We start from the raw sequence: 21,477 nt of genomic DNA on the forward strand, positions 1-21,477 counted from the left end.
GAGTCCCGCATCGGACGGCCGTTTACTGCATGTCATTCCCCTCTCTCTCCCTGCTTCCTATCTCTCTTCAGCTGTCCTGTCCATTAAAGGCATGAAAAAGCCCCAAAAAAATACATTTAAAAAAAAAAAAAAAAAAAAACATTTATCTACTAATTTTCTGGCGAAAAATGTTATTTTTTCATGTGGTTTCCTTTTCTATTTCTATTTATTATTATTTTTTATTTTATTTTACTTATTAAATTAATTAATTAATTAATTACTTCAATCAGCCTTAAAAGCCCAACATATGTTTAATTTATAAACTGTAGATTGTAAATTTGGATACAATAAGAACAGACTTTATTTATCCTGCAGTGAGGAAATTTAGTTGTCACAAAGATATAAAAGATATAAAAAAACAGAATAAAGAATATTTTTAAAAAGACATATATACATTCTATACACACATTATCATACATAAATTACTTGTATGGCTGCTATGTGGCATATATATATATATATATATATATATATATATACATATATTCTGTTTGTTTTCCTGAGAGAACTTTGCATTTGTTTGCACATTAGAGAAAATATTTTAGCTTATGTTAAAAAGATTTAATAGGTTGTTGCATAAATAAATAAAATATATTCAAATACATGCAGAGGACATACACAATTTAGTATAAATGATAAAAAGACATAATAAAATAAAAATCGAATTTATTTTTTATTTTATTTTATTATTGTAACAGTATTTTCACAGTGGTATTAGTATTTTTACTGCAGTAATCTGAGTACTTTTTCTATAGTAATTTAAATAATTTTATTGCAGTAATCTAAGTACTTTTTCTATAGTAATTTAAATAATTTTACTGCAGTAATCTGAATACTTTTACAGCAGTAATCTAAGTATTTTACCGTAGTAATCAGATGACTTTCCATGCAGTAATCTGAGTAATTTTATTGTAGTAATCCGATTACTTTTCCTGCAGTAATCTGAGTACTTTTACTGTAGTATTTGAGTGTTTTAATGCAGTAATTTAAATGTTTTTACTGTGATAATCTGACTGCTTTTACTATAGTAATTTAAATAATTTTACTGCAGTTATTGAAATAATTTTACTGTAGTAATCTGACTACTTTTACCATAGTAATTTAAATTTTACTGCAGTAATCTTATTACTTTCCCTGCAGTAATCTGAGTGTTTCCCTGCAGTAATCTGTTTACTTTCCTGTAGTAATCTGAGTACTTCCTGCCGAGGGAAGCTAGGCTACCGTTAGCATGTTTACAGCCGACCCTCCCCCACCGGCTCCGGCTCCTCCAGCTCCTCCTACTCGGGAAGCTAGCCAGCTAGCCGCTGTGAAAGCGACCAGAGATCTTTAAAAAAATCCCCCTGAACATAAGAGGACGTTCTGGATGAGACACTTTCCTCCAGAAAACACAGAAATCGGCCTTTATGGGACGCTTGTTCGGAGGAAATTACGACGCGATGGCCAGCTAGCAGAGCTAGCCGCAGCTAGCTGGTCGGCTAGCCGGGACAGGAGCTCCGGACACCCGCACATAACTCGGCTTTTTGTTGGCTTTTTTGGAATAACTTCACATGTATGCCATCTTTAATTAAACCGAGCTTTTGTTTACACGTTGGGTAAAATAAAATAACGAGGGGAAAGCTTTGTTTTTGGAATATGTAGGTCACTGAAGCTGACCAAGGATCGTTATGTGGGTCATCGGGTGTTAGCAGGAACAGCTGGTTAGCACGGAGCTAGCTGCGGAGGATTTTACTCATTTGTCAGTTCATTTAAAGAAAAGGACTTGTAACGTTAATGTTTTACTCTGCAGTGTGTGTGCGGGCTCAGCATCGAGTGGAACATTTTATTTTTTAAATACTTTTTGAGTCGCTGGCTAACGAGGCTAAGCTAGCTGTTAGCTAACCGAGCAGCTTCACTAATTAACAGGTAAGAAAACAAAAAGGACTCAGCTGCTTTCAGTCGCCTCTCTCTGGTTAGTGTTAGATGGATTAATGTGAGTTTAACCAGCGTGATTGAGCCTTTATCAGCTGTTAGTTGGTTCATGTTGAAGCCTCTCTGTCTGCAGTGTTTCATCTTGTTTACATCTCAGCTTCACTCAGGCCTTAAAATGCACCAAAACTCTGTGATTTGTAGTAAAATAACGAAAGAAACATACAGAAATTGGTGCAATGATTTACCTCCTGTGCAGCCCTTTAAAAAAACTTATTGTTACCTTTTTGACGGCAGCAAAAATACCATAAAACTATATATTTTTATTTATTATTTTCCACTTTCGCTTAGTTAAATCTTTTAACCAACTTCAGTCCTGATCATTGATACCACTTATTAATTTATTTACTAATTTTTACCCACTTTGTTTTACATAATGACCCTATTGGTACGAAAAATTACCCACAAAAATGTAATTATTTTCTGTACAGGAGGCTCATGTCAATGATCAACAACTTTCATTTTAATGCAAAATAATTAAAAAATAAAATCCCTGAGGCAAGAAAACAATCCCTTGTTACCACATTTTTAAAACTGCCATAAAAATCACATTTATCAATATAATTTCCACTTTAACTAAATTACATTTTTTAATCATCTCCAATCTTCAACTGATAAACTTTTGTTTGTAAATAAATACGCTCACTAGGAATTTGGTGCATCTCTGTCAGATGCATTTCCATGGCCAAAATATAAAAAAATATATATAGTTAAATTAAATGATGTATATAGTTTTTATTAAAAATTAAAAACAATTAAAAAAATATCCCTACAGATGCATAAGGGTTAAATATTCTGCATTGTAGGCCTGCAATTAATTTTTCAATCAGTAGATTAAATGAAGGTCAGAGGTTCCCAGAGCTCAACATCACGTCTTTTATCCTTACGCCTTACATTTGTTGAGTCAGAACCTGCAAACTTTAACTGGTCTGAAAACCGTTTCCCCAACAAGTCTGAGCTCTCACAGGAAGACATGTTTCAGCTGAATTTGAGGGCTGCAGATAAAGATATTTTTTTACAGATTAATCAGATGATTATTTTAGTATGGTCTATAATTGTCAGAAAATAATGAAAAATGTCCTCAAAGTCCAAGGTCATGTCTTTAAATTTCTTGTACTAGTGCAGTGCCTGTAGGAAGTATGTATTCATACATTACATGCCACACTACAACGTCTGCAACTCCATAAAACACTTACTTTTCATAAGGTACGCACACCATCCAGCACATACACATTGAGCATTGATATTCACTGGAAACTATTCGATTATTATTAGAAAATCGAACCTTGTAGCACACTTTAAAACTCTGAAAGATAGGTAGGCTAAATAGACTTACAGATGAGATGAGTCAGGGTGGAAATCCAGAGTGAATTGTGTTACTGACCAGGTGTAGGCCTATCACACAATGGGGCGGAGCTCCCCTAAAAGGCGTCCGATCGGAAACAGTGCAATGCCTCAACGCGTCCTACGTAAATAATGATGATATTTTGAAAAATGAATTAAAAAATCTTCAAAATCGAGGATGCACACCTTCGTGCTATGCGCAAGCCACATACTAAATCTTAGGTCAGTCTGACGGTCAGCGAGATATGCACAACAGACTCACTGGCATTAAATTCTGTTTGAATTTAATGCCAGTGAGTCTGTTGTGCATATCTCGCTTTCATTTTGCATGAAATTATCAAAAAACTTTGTGAATATTTTTTTGGTGATAGTAGACCTGTCACGACAATTACTATATCGACTTATTGTTCAATATATAAAAATGGACATGACCGTTTTTTTCTGGACTCAATATGTTGTTGTTTACATGCGTGACTTTTTGTTTTGGTTGTAGTTTATTTATTTATGTTTTATTTCTCTAGGATATATTAATATTTCTTTTCCACATTTCAATTCCAATGTTTAATATTCTCAAAATTTAAAAATGATTTGCTGTGAAAAAGGATGAACTTATTATGCTCTAATATCGTTATAAAACTAAAGCGATACAACGATACTATTGTTTATCGTGATAGTTTCTGGGAAAATATATCATCCTAAATAATGTGGTCTTGTGACAGGCCTAGGTGATAGACTCGTCTTTGTGAATTTGTTTCTGATCTGAGCTTGGTCCTCCCTCCTCTCGTCCTGCAGTAACTCCGGGAGCATGCTGAGCGAGGAGCCGTGTCTCCTGCAGGCCTAGCCGGGCAGCAGCAGCTTGGTGCGGACAGACAGACGGTTTCTGGCGTTTGGCGAGTGGAGGGATGGCATTTCACGGCGCCGGCCGGCAGACTGTTTGTGGAGATTTGTTTCCGGGCTCTGAGCTGGGCCACAAGTATTTCTGTGTCAACTCGTCCTGCGGCGCTCCCTCCACGGGCCTAAGCGCCACTCCCTGCCTGACCGGGCCCACCGCCCCGGCCGGGACCCCCCGCCACCCCACGGCTCTGGGAGGGAGCGCCGGCGGCGGAGCAGCGGTGCCTCAGCCCTACAGCAACCCGGCCAGCGAGGTGCCCAGCCCTGCAGAGATGGAGCCGGACCGCCCCATCGGATACGGAGCCTTCGGCGTTGTCTGGTAGAGATCCATTGTTATTACAGATCATTTTATACACTACAGGTCAAAAGTTTGGAAGCAAGATCAAATATGTACAAAAAAAGATCATCGTTTCATTGGTATACTTTGCAACAAAATAAACGTGATTATTATATAAAGACTCACTTATTAGAACACATTTTACTATAATTATCCGTAGTGATGGCCAGATGAAGCCCCATGAAGCCTTAAAGCTTTTCATCCAATTGGTTCAAAAAAAGGTTAATTTCTCGAGGCTTTATGTGCTCACAAACCCTCCTGCTGGTCAAAACCTTTATTGTCATTTCAACTAATTGTGATTGGCCTCTTGGCTGTCCGCAGCAGAGTCAGCATGGGAATAATCACTGCCAAGAACAATTTAAATTGACTTTTTATCATTCATTCAATTAAATGTGTTTTTGATTAATGTGTGGGTAATGGTAAGAGTCTTAATGTAAATAAACATGTCAGTATGATTTCAGTTAATGTTTGAATAAATCCAATAGGATATGAGATGTTTGTATGAAAACTGTTGCAGTGTTTTCCAAAGATAGGACAGTGATTGTGCTGATGAATACTGGGGAAATGATGACTTTATTCTTTCTTATTAAGAAACAATATTTTTGCCACTGTGCTTGGACTCAACTTTGCGGGGATCCATTGCACTTTATACGTGTTCATAAATCACGCCAACACTCGAACCATTCCCTGAACCAGCAAGGCTTCAGACATCATCAATGACGTCACTCGCCCTTAAAGAAACAAGCCTCAATACGCTTCATAAAAGACTTCCCCGATTTTTCGACACACGATCTGAAGCCTCGGCACAGTCCGTCCCATCACTAATTATCAGGTCTTTGGGTTTTTATTGCTTAGACTTTGTGTATCCTTCTTTCATTATTGTAGAAATCCGTTTCTTTACTCAGCTGCTTCATTTGAGCCATTTCTGTGGTAGTTTGTCAGAGATATGAACACAGTTGAGATTTATTGGGATTTTTGTATCCAAATTCTCAAAATTGTGCCATTGTGAACATAATTTAAGTTGTTTCCAAACTTTTGGCCTGTAGTGTACATGTTCTAACTATTGAAAAAATCAAAAGCTTCAGTGTGCTGAGTAGCTTCTGTGTTGTTGTGCTGCAGGCAAACTGTATTACCACACACACACGATACGTTTAAAAAGTTTAAAACCTCTGACACAAGAGTTTTATTGGTGTGACTAGAAACTGGAAACAGCTTCCTGGATGATGGTCCTAAACGATGGTTTCACACTGATTTGGAGTTTGTTGTAACTCCTAGATAAAGTGTTTTTTTCCCTCCATGTATCCAGCTCGGAGCTCGCCACTTCATTTCAAAAGTCAACCGGATGATTCAGAACTTTTTTACAAGAGCAGAGAGCTCTGGGAGCTGAAAACAACAAGTTAATCTTGATATTCTAGCTCTACTGCAGGGACACAAAGATCATTAAAAGATCAGCATTTTGCATTTATAGTAGCAATTTAGATGAAAAGATTATGGACAATGTCTGCTAAGGAATGATACAAAATGCTTGACTTTTAGTCTCCAAAATGCATGAAAAGTCGATATTGATAATCTTCTCTAAAGTCTGAGAGTCAAACATTTGTTGGGCAGCTCGATTAGGTATGTAACACTGTAAAACCTGAAATGCTGCCTCCTTGGACATTTTCAAAAAACTTCTTAAGCTCTATCTCGTCAAAAAGGCTTTTGGACTCAGTCCAATCCAATTTATTGATATAATTTCCACTTTCACTGTATTACATTTTTAATCCTCTTCAGTCCTCAACTGATAAAGTAAAGGAATATGCTCACTAGGAATTTGGTGCATCTCTACCACATGAATTTCCACAGCCAAATAAAAAAATTAAAATCAAAAAATAAAATATCCGCGTTCCCGGTGGCACACCTGGTATTGTCCTCGTAAGCGGGCGGCCCGGGTTCGAATAAGACTCGGAGCCCTTTCCCGCATGTTTTCCCCTCTGTCTCCCCCTTCACTCTGTCCTATCAATAAAGCCCAAAAATGGCCCAAAAATATCTTTAAAAATAAATAAATAAATAAAATATCCCTACAGAATCATAAGGGTTAAATTTTCTGCAGCCCGGGGCTGAAATTAATGTAATGATTTTCAATCAGTGGATTATGTGTCCATCAGAGTCTTTTATCCGTACACCTTACTTTTGTTGAGCTAGAACCTGCAAACTTTAACTGGTCTGAAAACTGTTTCCCCAACAAGTCTGAGCTCTCTCAGGAAAAACGGTTTCAGCTGAATTTTAAGGCTGCAGATAAAGATTATTTTTACAGATGAATCGGCTGATTATTTGTTTGTGGTCTAAAGTGAAAGAAAGTGACATTTTTGTATATTTAACAATCATTAACGTTCCAGTTACATTCTAAAAAGCTAATCAACAATGTAAAGAACTGCACTTTGTTAGTCTTGTTCTGGTGCTCAGCAGACTCTCCAGAGGAAGTAAACGCTGAATCACCAGTTTTTTTCGTTCACAAATGTTAAATAATTAAACTGTATGTGCAGATAAATTCTCCCCTACAAAAGAGCTTTGCCTGTGTCAACCATCCAGCTGAAGTACTTTTCTTATTGGGGGTTAAATTGTGTATAAACTTGTGATTCTCGGTTCTTGCAGGTCCGTTACGGATCCACGTGACGGCAGAAAGGTGGCTCTGAAGAAGATGCCCAATGTCTTCCAGAACCTGGTGTCCTGTAAGAGGGTGTTCAGGGAGCTGAGGATGCTCTGCTTCTTCAAACACGACAATGTAACCACAGAAAACAGGGAGACGGTTTGTGTTTCTAGTCGATAGAATCAGACGTGCACTGAGTGTTGTTCTGTGTCTGCAGGTTCTGTCGGCTCTGGACATCCTGCAGCCTCCACAGATCGACTGCTTCGAGGAAATGTATCCTTTTGTTTCTCCCAGTCAGAACAAGGCCAGTACGAGTGATTTTTATCAGGATAAAGTCACTTTAAATGTCACTCATCCTCACGTCTTGTGTCCCAGTTTCTCTTCTTTTAACGTCCTCCTTTTTATTCTCTTAATGAGTCTCTGCTCTAAATCCAGCTCATTACTGCAGCCGGCCACCAGTGGATATGATCACATGTCACACACTCGTTCTGTCTCGTGTTGTTGACACTTCAGCCGCCAAAAACAACAACCAGAGACTAGGAGACAGAGTGGGGGACTAGGAGACGGGGTGAGGGACTAGGAGACAGTCAGGGACTAGGGGACGGAGTGAGGGACTAGGAGACAGTCAGGGACTAGGAGACGGAGTGAGGGACTAGGAGACAGTCAGCGACTAGGAGACAGTCAGGGACTAGGAGACGGAGTGAGGGACTAGGAGACAGTCAGCGACTAGGAGACGGAGTGAGGGACTAGGAGACAGTCAGCGACTAGGAGACAGTCAGGGACTAGGAGACGGAGTGAGGGACTAGGAGACAGTCAGGGACTAGGAGACGGAGTGAGGGACTAGGAGACAATCAGGTACTAGGAGACGGAGTGAGGGACTAGGAGACGGAGTGAGGGACTAGGAGACGGAGTGAGGGACTAGGAGACGGAGTGAGGGACTAGGAGACAGTCGGGGACTAGGAGACGGAGTGAGGGACTAGGAGACAGGATCAGTGCTGATCCATAGAGCTGCAGGTCTTGTGGTGGTGTTGACCCGCGCTGAGCGCTGCGTCGTGTCGTGTGGGTGTCTTGGAGGTGAATCCGTGAGCGAGCTTGTCTTTTCCTGAACCGCCCCTCAGCTACGTGATCACGGAGCTGATGCAGAGCGACCTCCACAAAGTGATCGTGTCTCCGCAGCCTCTCACCACCGACCACATCAAGGTCTTCCTCTACCAGATCCTCCGAGGTGAGCGGACTCTCTGACTGTTAGATAAGACACTCCGCAGTATTTATAGATCGAAACGTATTTTTATTTGTGTGTCGGGCTGCAACAAACACTGATTCATCAGCTGTTAAGTCTCCTAAATGTCAGGAAGCTGTGAAAAAAGATGCCTGCTACATTTACCTAACATGTCCAAAACCCCCAAAAATATATCAGTTATTAACACACAGGACAAAAATAAAACAGGAAGTCAGGCCAAACATTGACATCACACCTGATTTTACTATTTTTATTCATTTAATGTTTGTTTGTTTTGGGGTTTTTGAAAAAATCAAAACTACCATTGAAACAGAATAATTTAATTTAATAGATGTATTTACAATTTATAGCAATCATTGTTGTTATTGTTTAATTATATGTATATATTTTTTTAATAAACTTTTTTAAATACTATAGAAAATAGAATTATTTTATTTATTCATTCACAGTTTCTGGCAATAGTTCTATTTATTTATTTTTTATTATTATTGATTATTATTATTATTACTATTATTATTATATGATAGAAGAGAGAATTATTTTATTTATTTATTTACAGGTTCTGGCAATCAATGTTGATGATATTAATTTATAATTTTTATTGTTGAATACAATAGAAAAGGGAATTATTTTATATATTTATTCAGTTTCCAGCTATCTTCGGTATTTATTATTATTATTATTATTATTTTTAATACAATAGAAAATAATTATTTAATTTATGTATTCACAGTTTCTGGAAATCTTCATTTCTATTTATTTATAATTATTTTTTGAATACAAATAAAAAAGGAATTACTTAATTTCTTTATTTACAAAAAAATTTTTTCCGTGTAAGTGACTAATTGTTGTGTTTCTCAGGTCTGAAGTACCTGCATTCTGCTGGGATCCTGCACAGGGACATCAAACCTGGAAACCTGCTGGTCAACAGCAACTGTCTGCTCAAGGTAAACAAGAAGTTTTATTATTATTACAGACACTAAATCAGAACAAGAAGATCTCAGTCAAATGCATTAACAGGATTTTGTTTGGGTCTGTTAGATTTGTGACTTTGGCCTGGCGCGGGTGGAGGAGCCCGACCCGTCCCGTCACATGACCCAGGAGGTGGTGACGCAGTACTACCGGGCGCCGGAGGTGCTGATGGGCTGCAGGCACTACGGCTCGGCCATCGACGTCTGGTCCGTGGGCTGCATCTTCGCTGAGCTGCTGGGACGACGCATCCTGTTCCAGGCCCAGAGCCCCATCCAGCAGGTAGTCAGAGCCCCGTCTAGCAGGTAGTCAGAGCCCCGTCCAGCAGGTAGTCAGAGCCCCGTCCAGCAGGTAGTCAGAGCCCCGTCCAGCAGTTAGTCAGAGAACCATCCAGCAGGTGAGATGCAACAGAAGGCAGTGAGGGGCGGAGACATCAAACTGGACTGTTGACGTTTAGTAGATCTGTGTATTTTGTGTGATTGTATGCCAAAAGTCAGGGGTTAGGAGACCGAGTGAGGGACTAGGAGGCAGGAGAGACTGTTTACATGGAGAGGAGAGGAGAGGAGAGGAGAGGAGAGGAGAGGAGAGGAGAGGAGAGGAGAGGAGAGGAGAGGAGAGGAGAGGAGAGGAGAGGAGAGGAGAGGAGAGGAGAGGAGAGGAGAGGAGAGGAGAGGAGAGGAGAGGAGAGGAGAGGAGAGGAGAGGAGAGGAGAGGAGAGGAGAGGCTGGAAACATGACAATACCTCAATATGGTCATTTTACGTCTTTTTTTGGCCTTTTTTGCATCTTGTTGTAATTATGTATCTTTGTTGGTCATTTTGTGTATTTTTTTGGTAAATATGTATCTTTTATGTTCATTTTACATCTTTCTTTGGGTAATTTTATGTCTTTTGTTTTGGACATTTTGTGTTCGTTGTTTTTTAGGGGTCTTTTTTTCTGGGTTATTTTCAACATTTTTGACACTTGGAAAAGTGTTTGTATATAAATTCCATTTTATTCAATTTTTTTCAGTTTTTTCATTTCCATTTTTCAAATATTTTTTTTCTTTTTAGAAAATTCAACTTTTTTTTCTGATTTCTGTCATTCTAAATGTGTTATTCGGCACAAAGACATGTTTGAGTTGTTCCGATTGTGCTGATTCCATAAAGCTGCAGGACTTATAGACTTATATAGATTTATATATATTTATTATGTATCTGTCCTCCAGCTGGATCTGATCACAGACCTGCTGGGAACGCCTCCTCTGTCGGCCCTGGCGTCGGCCTGTGAGGGAGCCAGAGCCCACATCCTGAGGGGGCCGCACAAACCGGTACGTGACTCCACCGACACAAACACGAACATAACACTGACAAACAAACAGTTAGCTGCAGCTTCTTCTTCTCAGCTTACCACTTTAAATGTTTTTCTCCTAAATGTTTGACTTAAATGTTGTGTAATATGTCCTCCCTCCCCCGGCTCATAACTCTTTTATTGTAGTTCCCTTTTACATACATTTGTGGAGTTTTTCTTGCAAATGCAACCCTTTTTTTAAAATTAAAATATCACTATTTTAAACTGAATTTTCATAAAAACTGTAATTTAATTAATTCGATTTGCTATAGTTGCATACATTTCTTATAATCTCTTCATCCCAGTTATGGAATTAAATCATATAAAATTGTTATTTTTGGGTTTCTGTTTGAATTAATTGGACAAAAATGATTAACTGACTAGGAGACACAGTCGGGGACTAGGAGACAGATTGAGGGCCTAGGAGACAATGAGGGACTATGAGACAGAGTCGAGGACTAGGAGACATTCAGAGACAAAGTTGAGGACTAGGAGACAGAGTGAGGGACTAAGAGACATATTTTTTTTATTAAAATATGACTATTTTGAACTGAATCATAGCAAAAACTGTAATTTTATTAATTCAGTTATTTGATGGAAATGTTTTATGTTGTTGAAATGAGCCAACATGACAGAATCGACCCACCGTGTCTCTGAGTGATGCAGGGTGGGCCGTCATGTGAGTTCTCTATGTTTATTGGTTGTTTTCTTGTCTTCCAGCCGTCGCTGTCGGTGCTCTACATGCTGTCTGACGGCGCCACGCATGAGGCTGTGCACCTCCTCTGCCGCATGCTGGTCTTTGACCCGGTCAGTCAACAATCCCTCGCATTTCATGTTTTTGGTTGATTTTGTTGATCATGCATTATTTTCACCTGTTGCATCTGACTATTTGTGCACACTCCCTAAATAGTCTATATATATATATAGGCGATTTATGCAGCTCACACACACACTGTTTAGGGACCTCAGGATGCACAAAGACTCGCACACAAGAGGCAAATTTGTGCAAAAATATCACCTTTGCATTAGAAAACTGCAGGTTTCTGCCTTAAACTGCATGTAATTGGCATAAAGTGTCTGTAAAGAAGAGACTCATGGGGACACATAGAACCCAATTCATTTGGATATCGGGAGGTCTTGAAAGTGGGCATGTCGGTTTACTTTGCTAAAATTAAGCCTAACTTAGTAGAATTATTCCACCCACTTCCTAACAAGATATCATGACATGGTTGGTACCGATTTATTACTTAGATCTTTATGTTTCATATGATATGAATCTCAGCTTTCCAGTCAGACCCAATTTATGCAGCTCACAGACTGTCTAGGGACCTCAGGATGCACAAAGATTCACATACAAGAGGGACATTTGGGCAAAAGTATCACCTTTGCATGAGAAAACTGCAGGTTTCTGCCCAAAAGTGCATGTTATCAGCATAAAGTGGACATGTCTGTAAAGAGGAGACTCATGGGGACACATGGAACCCAATTTATTCAGATATCTAGAGGTCAGAGGTCAGGAGGCTTTCCTGTTGTTCCCGTCTTGACTGTCATTAATCTTCAGGTTCTAGTTTTCAGACGATGAACACCACTTCTATGTGACATGTTGACCTGCTGTCTCCCCCTAAACGCCCCCCGTTCTCTATAACAGCTGATGATGTTTAACTTGAGTGTTAATCTTTAGGCGAAGCGTATCTCCGGCAGCGACGCCCTGTCCCACCCGTACCTGGATGAGGGCCGTCTGCGCTACCATACCTGCATGTGTCAGTGCTGCTACTCCGTCCCCAGTGGGCGGGTCTACACGCGGGACTTTGAGCCGGTCGCCGAGCGGCCGTTCAGCCACAGCTACGAGAACAGCCTGCTGTCCGTGTGGCAGGGGAAAGGTACGCCGCGCTGCCGTTATCCCCGTTTGTTCCCGTGTGTTTATAAACCCTGCCAGCTGACGCTGTGTGTTTGTGTTTGACTCCAGAATTAATCCATCGCTTCATCACGGAGCACCAGCAGGGGAAACGAGTGCCACTGTGCATCAACCCTCAGAGTGCTGCCTTCAAGACCTTCATCAGGTCAGCTTCTCTCTTCAGTTTCCTTCACTGACTGCTCTGTTCACATACAGGTTAAAATCAGAACAAACTGTCAGTCACACTTGATTCATTCAGGGACTGACAGATATTTCTGTTCTCACAGTTATCTGTGGGCTGTCAGAGTCTTAAATTTAGGAGAAAACTGGCAAATTTACAAGAATAAACTCAAAATTTAAGAAAAAAAATATATTTTCACAGAGTATAAAGTCACTAATTTTTTTTTTTTAAATCTTTTTGTAATTTCAGATTATTTTCTTTAATGTAACGTTACAATATTACACCCCTCCTCCTGCTCAATAATTATTATTTATTATATTATTTATGTGCTGTTATACGATAAATAGTGGAATTTGAGCTATTTTGTTTAATTGTATAATTATTTTATTTATTTATTTACCTTTTGAAGAAAATGTGCTTTCACACCCTCAAACAAATCAAAAAATCTTTTAATTTATTTATTTTATTTATTTTTCTTAAACCCAGCTGAACGGTTGTGGGGTTATGAGGGTTAAAATAATTTTCTGCTGCAGCCTGATAGAGACATTTGTTCTCTAATATCATTTCCTTTCACAATAACATTGTCATAAATTATTAAATTAAATAACGTGTAAGACGGGGCGCCCCGGTAGCACACCTGGTAGAGCGCGTACCATAGAGGCTTTGACCTCGCAAGCGTTTGTTTTTATTAAAACCTGCTGGTCAAACCCTGCTGACAGGTTTTGTGGTTAAGAGGATTTAAATCATCGTTTGCTTCTCTAATATCCTGTCCTTTCAGAATAAAACTAGTAAACCTGCAGCTGATACAGTGTGTGATGTGTCCTCAGGTCCACGGCCTGGCACTCCTCCAAGGTGTCCAGGAAGGAGGAGAGATGAACGTCCTCCTCTTCGTCTCCAGGAAACGACTTCACGGGCCGCCAAAACACAAGAGTTTGGGTCTTTTTCTTTGTTTTTATTTTTAATTTCCCCTGGCGAGATGTGGAGAGGAAACAACAACAACACTCCCCAACACAAGAAGAGAAAACAGCCTGAAAATCCTCATCTGTTTCTTAAAAAAACCTCCCGCTTCACTTTTTTAAACGACCTGATGCTTGAGGCGTTTGCCGGTGCTGAATATATCAAAAAAAAAAAGAGAAGAGAAAAGATGCTGCTGAAGTGTTGAGGAGGAAACAGAACTCGGTACTGGATTTGGATTTCCCTCGATGTTAGTAGAGACTTTAATGGTTTTAATTGTTTGGTAGATTTGTTGCTTAGTTGATTTTTGAAGTCATTCCAGCCCTGTGCAATACGGTTTCATTTAGACACGCTCGCCAAATGGATATCCGGATCCTCGACCCGCCAAACAACACGACAGCGCCAAGGTTTTTCTTTTTCAAACACATCTCACTGTGTTTCCGCTGCGAGCTGACGCAGCGTTAATAATAATGCAATCTACCAGATGTAGCAGGTTCTAACCACACACACGTTACCCTGTGCTTGTTTTACCTTAACACAACTTTCTTTTTTTGTCTGGTCCTGGCTCAGTGTCTGTTTTTGTAAAACTCATTCAGCAGGAGAGAATTTAATCAGGGCTCATTTTTTAAGAGGTCAAACTTTTATTTTGAAAATTGAGACAGGAAAGTGACTTTTAAAGGGACAGTGTGATTTTTATTAACAGCAATTTTGAACGTACGCTATATTGATAATAATAATTTCACCCGTTTGTTTTTCTGACGGGAATCAAAGCGGTTGTCTATGCTTCTTTCAAACCCACCAGACTCCATTGACAAAAATAGCAATTTTACCTCACAGGTCACATTGGTTGCTGCTTTAATTCTGCCTTGATCTGTTAGTTTCTCTGTGTTATTATGTGACTTTGATCGTTCCAGACTCACCTTTAGTAACACTCTAGTGACACGGTAACACAATCAAACTGACAGATTGAGGCAGAAGTAGAGCAGCAACTAATGTGACCTGAGAGGTAAAATTACTGTTTTTGTCAATGGAGTCTTGTGGCTTTGAAAGGAACATAGATAATATCCTCAGAATATTTTTACCACTTTACCTTGCTGTCAGACAGCCCTGTATAAGTTTACTTGAAGGACACTGTAGTCGTTATTTATCTTTTCTTCAAAATCACCACACTCCATTGATAAATACAGCGATTTAACCTCCCAGAACACATTAGGAGCTGCTCTACTTCTGCCTCAATCTGTTAGTTTGTCTGCGTTATTATGTGACTTGACGTGTTATAAAGGGTGAGTCTGGATTCACCAAAGCTGCACAATAACACAAATTAACTAGCAGATCCAGGCAGAAGTAGATTAGCGACTAATGTGATCTAGGAGGTAAAATCGCTGTTTTTATCAATGGCGTCTGGTGGCTTCGAAGAAAGCATAAATAACTGCCTCAGAATATTCTTACCACTTTACCTTGCTGTCAGACAGCCCTGTTTAAGTTTACTTGAAGGACACTGTAGCCGTTATTTATGTTCACTTCAAAATCACCAGACTCCATTGATTAAAAACAGCAATTTTACCTCACAGAGCACATTAGTTGCTGCTCTACTTCTGCCTCAATCTGTTAGTTTGTCTGCGTTATGTGACTTTGACTGATCCAGACTCACCTTTTAGTAACACTCAAGTGACACAATAACAAACAAACCAACAGATCGAGGCAGAAGTAGAGCAGCGACTAATGTGATCTGAGAGGTAAAATTACCGTTTTTGTCAATGGAGTCTGGTGGGTTTGAAAGAAGCATAGATAATTCATGATTCAGTTCAGTGTATTAAACTGAAACAGCTGAGAAAAATGCTCTAAATCTAGAGTAAACTGATATTCATTATTTTCGCCCTCCTGTCGACTGTTGATACTCAAACAACCACGTTTTAATAAATCCAAGCTGTCCCTTTAAGTCGTCTGAAAATCTGCAGCTGCCAGATTCACAAATATTTGGCTTTCTTCTTCTTCAGCCCATCTCTACATGTTTTCTTTGTCCCACCAGCGGAGAGAGAGAGACGAACAGAAGTTTTTTTTTATTTTTTATCTTAATTTATTGAGTGTTTGTTGAAGCGTGTGTGTCTCCACCTGGAAGCGTCTCGGTTACCTCAAACCTCCAGAAACAGCCCGACAGACAGAGAAGCTGGCGTGTTGCATATCTTGTGTCCAGTGGAACCTCCCGTCATTCCTCCAGACTCTTCTTCTTCTCCTGTTACCTCGTGCTCGCTCCTCGCCTCTCGCCCCGCCGCTCACACTCGCTGGGAGCTTCAGAGAGAACGATGTTGTCGGTGAAATGCTGCTGTTTTGTTTGGTTTTGTTCCTGTTTTAGTTTCAGGCTCAGGTGTCCCGTTTATAGACTATGAACTGTACAAAGCCCAACGAGGACGCTCCAGTATTGATCCTGGTCTGGATCACCACAAAAATCAGATTCTACACTGAAAGAAGTTTAGAAGACGTGAGTTAAATCTGTCTATCTGTGACGACACGCAGACGCTGCATCAGAATGGAGCTCTGACACGTTTCAACGCTTTAAATTCATCAAAACATCCTGAAAGTTTGGTTTTATTTCAGTGAACACCAAACAGGAAACTTTCTGCAGAACAAAACACTTAATTATCAGTTTGTTGTTTGGTGCTGGAATCCATAAAATTCTGAATGAAAAAAATCTGAATTTTTTTTTTAAAAATCAGAATTTAAAAAAACAAGAAAAAAATCTGGATTTGAATCCATAGAATTTTTAACTTTAAAAAAATAAAAGGAAAAAAAAATCAGAATTCAAAACCATAAAATTCAGAATTCAAAACAGGAATAAAAAAATAAAAAAAAAATATTCAGATTTCAGAAGCTGGAAAGGAATTTAATCATAAATCCATTATAGAGAAACAGTTTATTCAGTTCCTGTCCATCGATGAATCAATATAATGGACCAGAAAATAAAATATTTCCACCAGAAAGATTTGAGATTTACTTTAAGAAAATATTCAGAGTTCTCTTCTAATCATGAACTGATGCTGAAGCTTCTTGTCACGATATCCTAAAGTTATTCACTTTTATTCCAAGGAAATGTTTTTTATTCAAACCAATAATCGGTTCACACAGTATTTGCTGATGAGTTTATTTGTTTCAGCTCTAAACTCTGTAGATTTATTTTTGTTATCATGTGTCAAAGCTGTTTGGAACTAAAACTTTTTTTTGTGGTCGTTTTTTAAAATGAAAATAAGGTTTTGTCTCCAACTTTCAGATTATTATTCCACTGTCGAGGCTCGTTTTCAGAGCAAAACTAGTTCACCTTCATGTTAAAACTTTTGGATTCAGAAGCAAAAAACTTCTAAATTAAAAAAAATTTAAATTCTGAAATAAAAAATTAAAGATTCTGAATAAAACTAAAAAATTCTGAATTTAAAAACAAGAAAAAAAAATCTACATTTTAATGCATAACACTCTACAATAACATTCTAAATGAAAAATTTGAATTTTAAACCATAAAATTCTGAATCAAAAATTAAAAATAGTCTGAATTTTTAAAAACAAGAAAAATATTGGATTATATAAAAAAATTATAATAATTCTGAACTTGAAAATAAAATAAGAATGCTCAATTTAAGAAAAAAACTTCTGGATCACAAATGTTATTTTTCTCTGAAACTTTTCCGTTTGATTGCATAAGAAAGACACAAAATGATCCTCATATATTTTAATGATAAACCGTCTTCTCACATCATGAAAACATTTAAATATGAAATCCTGCAGAACAAACGAGCTGCAAGAAAATAACCTGCAACCAAAACAAAAAGTAGAAAGTTTTGCATGTTTGTGTCCACAGGAAACAAACAAACTTCGTGAATGTGACGAGTATGAAATCAGAGAAACGTGTGAAACTCTTTCTGACTGAACGAGCTTTTAGTTTTTAACGATCTGAGGAAGTTTTTAGGCAACGGCGAGCTGAGAGAACTTCCTGCCGCCGCGCCTCCAATTCCTGCAGCGCATCGGAGAAACGGTCGACGAAAGGTTTCTTTTACTTGTACATGTCCTTAACCTCCAGTGGGCCCCTGAACCTCGGGCCCTTAAGCCTCGGGGCCCCTGAGCCTCGGGCCCCTAAGCCTCGGGGCCCCTGAGTCTTGGAGCTCTGTAGCTTCGGGGCCCCTGAGTCTTGGAGCTCCTCAGCCTCGGGGCCCCTGAGTCTTGGAGCTCCTCAGCCTCGGGGCCCCTGAGCCTCGGCTGCAGGCCTCAGGCCCCTGAGTTTTGGCCCCTGAACCTTGGAGCCCCTAAGCCTTGGAGCTACTGAGTCTCTGACCCCTGAGCCTCGGGGCCTCTGGGTGTCCTGGGGGGCCCCGGGTCCCCTGACTGGGCTCCCCTGTATATCTGCATGTGTATATTTATTATTCTCCCTCGGAGCATTTGGGTTTGAATGCTGTGCAATTTGGTTGTCGACGACGACGAAAACGTACATTTTTTTCTCAGTTTTTTTTTTGTGGTAATTTTTTTTATTTAATTCATCTTTAGGAAGTGATTTTTATTAGAAGTTTTGTTTTAGTTTGTTGTGATCTGATTAGAGTCGGTTGAACGTTTCCATTGTTCCCTAAAAACTTTCAAAAAGTGAATCAACACGTTTATTTACCGTCACAACTTAATTTCCTAAAACTTTTATCATTAAACTGAAAACAACCCAAATAGTGTAAACTATCAGCCCCAACTTATGTTTATTTTTGATAATTAATAGTTGTTTTTGATTGATACAGGACAAAGTTTATTTTTAAGAAATCATAATTTCTAATTCTGTAGTTATTTCTTCTGGTTAAACTAAAAATCATCAGAATTATGTGATTAAGTATTAAAATGCCTAAAAACTAAAGACTTGAATTAAAAACTTTTTTTTTAATTCTTAATGTAAAAACAAGAAAATAATCTAAATTTAAATCCATAAAATTCAGAAATAAAATTCTGAATTTAAAATATAAATAATTCTGAAATTGAAGAAAAAAACTGAATTTAAAAACATTAAATTCTGAGATTTAAAAAACAAGAAAAAATCTAAAATTTAATCCATAACATTTTGAATTTGAAAAATAAAAAATTCAGAAAGTGAAAAAAAAAAATCTGAATTTAAACCCATAAAGTTCTGAATTAAAAACAAAAAAATCAGAATTTTTTAAATCAAGAAAAATAATGGATTATACAAATCAATTCTGAACTTTAGTTAATGCTTTTTTTATCTGCCTGGAAACAACCCAAACTTCAGGTAAACTAGTCGCTACAACTAATGTTTTTTTCATAATAAATAATTGTTTTTGACTGATACAGGACAACGTTTCTTTAATAAAATCATAATTTCAGTTTTTTTTTCTGGTTAAACCAAAAGTCACCATAATTATGAGATTTTGAAAGAAAATGCCTCCAAATTTCAATTTTCGACATTTTTGAGCAACTATCGCTAAAAATATGAACTTTCAGATGTTTTTAACGTCTGAACTGATGATAAATAACTTCAGACGAGTCGTTTTCTTGATTTGAAGCTCAAGCCTTTTTTTTTTTTTATTCTTTTTTTTTTAGGGAACAATGATTGAAAGGTTTTCTCCGTGTTTTTGGACTTTTTTTCCCTTCTTTTCTTTCTGTTGTTGTGTTGAGTAGAGATCCTTCAGGTGAGGAAAGTTTTACTAGATGACCTCCCTGCACACTGTTCTCAGATCAGCTGACGATGACTCCGTCCGTCAGATGGAGAGATTAACCCCCGAGTGGACGGACGGACGGACGGCTGGTCATCTTTAGACATTAGACTTGTTTTTCTTCTATGAAAAGAAACTTGATGTTTTTATTATTATAAATATGAAACTGATGTTTTAAACTGATGTTTTGTCTTCGTTTTAGCAACAAAAAAAAAGTTTTTGTTTGTTTTTTGACTTGTGTTCCCAACAAATACTTGAATTTCTTAAAAAAAATGTTTAGAGTTAAAGTAGTGAATGATAAATAAATAAATGGACACTGGATAATATTCCTCTGAGCTCACACATCACTTCTTTCATCCACCTCTTTACCTAATGGAAAAATAGAAAATTAGAGGTTTTATTTTAATGCTTCCAGAGAGTCTGATCGTCTCAGTCAGAATCAATAACAGGTTTATTGGTAAACATGTTTCCACATACAGTTAATTTTGTCACAACTAGAAAAGGTTTAGATTCTCTTAGCTCTGCTGCACCAGACTCCATGTAGAAAACCATCATTTTAACAGCAGAGTTCTTGTTTTCTTGCAGACAAACCTGACAAAGCATCAATTCAGACTTTATACTCATCAGCATCATGTTGGAGTTATTTCTGAATCATTTTCATCAGTTTATTCACATTTAATCACAGATAAATCACTTTGTTGGACGTTGAAGCAGAGCTCCGATGCACCAAACTCCATTCAGAAAACACACATTTTAAAAGTAGTTTGTCGTCTTGCAGACAGACTGCAGAGTGCAGCTCTCTGATTAAACCAGACTCCATTTAGAAAACCATCATTTTAACAGCAGTGTTCTTGTGTTCTTGCAGACAAACCTGACAAAGCATCAATTCAGAGTTTTAACTCGGCACCATGTTGTAGTTATTTCGGTATCATTTTGACCCGTTTATTGATATTAAATCACTGATCAATCTCTTTATTTTGGCTTCAGACTGATGTATTAGTGCTTAATCAGCAGTTATTCAGACAAAGCTCCTGCAGAAGTTGATGAAACTCACTGAGCTGTGTTCACCTTCAGATCATATTAATCCAGACATGAACATATAAATTATTATTATTATACAATATATGTAATGTATGTAATTGCAATAAATAAATAGACCGATAAACTCAGTTACAAACTAAAAGCTAAAGCAGTAGGTCTTGGTCTACAAAAAAAACTAAAAATATATAATATAAATTACACTTATAAATGAATAAAAACTGCAGTTAATGAAAAATAAATGAAATCAGAACATTAACAAAACAGATACATATAAAAAACTTTTATAAAAATAAATAAATAAAAACTACCGTTTTGATACAAATAAAACTACAGGTTTTATAAAAATAAAAACTATTTTTAAAAAAAAGGTTAAAAAAAACCTTGCCTTGAGTTCACTTTTAAAAATATAACATTCTCTGCTGGCCACCAAAAACAAAATAAATATGCATAAGTGAGATTTTTTTAAATATATATAAATACTACAGTTTTTAATTCCTATGAAAATAAATAAAATAAAAAGGTTTTTATAAAAAATATATAAATAGAATTTAAAAAAACCCCTGAAGATTATAAAGTCTTCAGTCTGATTTTAAAAATATGAACATTTCCTGCTGCAGATGGTTCTCCAGGGTTCATTCACTAAAAGGAACTCTGAGAAATAAATAAATAAACAAGCCAATGAAAGGAAGTCAAAGAACTGTGTTAAAAAATGTTTTTATTTTTTTCTGTCGATGGTGCTCATTTTAATAACTATATAAACTGCTCTGCAGTTTAAATAACTGTGACAATGGTTACAAAATGACAGTTAAAAAAATAAACAGACTACAGTTTTAAAAAAAATGAATTCAATAAATTAGTTTTTTAAAAAGTATATCAAAAATACCCCATTTTTTATAAAAATAAATAAAATAAAACTACATTTTTTTGAACAAATAAATAAAACTACAATTTAAAAAAGAGATAAAGATGAAAAAAGTT

At 37.5% G+C, this 21,477-nt stretch overlaps 1 protein-coding gene across 1 annotated transcript; it reads left to right on the forward strand.

Moving 5' to 3' along the window:
• Positions 1-1,281: 1,281 nt before the first annotated feature.
• Positions 1,282-19,784, forward strand: nlk1 (nemo-like kinase, type 1). Its single transcript, XM_059348661.1, has 12 exons — positions 1,282-1,941; positions 4,141-4,558; positions 7,211-7,340; positions 7,423-7,478; positions 8,324-8,430; positions 9,307-9,392; positions 9,487-9,696; positions 10,621-10,722; positions 11,463-11,549; positions 12,424-12,622; positions 12,709-12,802; positions 13,645-19,784. Exons 2-12 carry the CDS (start codon positions 4,251-4,253, stop codon positions 13,691-13,693), a joined length of 1,428 nt encoding a protein of 475 aa, XP_059204644.1. The 5' UTR covers positions 1,282-1,941; positions 4,141-4,250; the 3' UTR covers positions 13,694-19,784.
• The last annotated feature ends 1,693 nt before the right edge of the window (positions 19,785-21,477 follow it).

This window comes from Centropristis striata, chromosome 13, assembly GCF_030273125.1.
Source record: "Centropristis striata isolate RG_2023a ecotype Rhode Island chromosome 13, C.striata_1.0, whole genome shotgun sequence".
Taxonomy (NCBI): Eukaryota; Metazoa; Chordata; class Actinopteri; order Perciformes; family Serranidae; genus Centropristis; species Centropristis striata.

What these genes read in the sequence shown, in the direction of transcription:
- nlk1 (XM_059348661.1), top strand. Translation starts at nt 4,251, where the DNA reads ATGGCATTTCACGGCGCCGGCCGGCAGACTGTTTGTGGAGATTTGTTT. An exon ending in CCCAGAGCCCCATCCAGCAG is followed by an intron (nt 9,697 to 10,620) that starts GTAGTCAGAGCC and finishes TCTGTCCTCCAG; the next exon opens with CTGGATCTGATCACAGACCT. An exon ending in TGAGGGGGCCGCACAAACCG is followed by an intron (nt 10,723 to 11,462) that starts GTACGTGACTCC and finishes CTTGTCTTCCAG; the next exon opens with CCGTCGCTGTCGGTGCTCTA.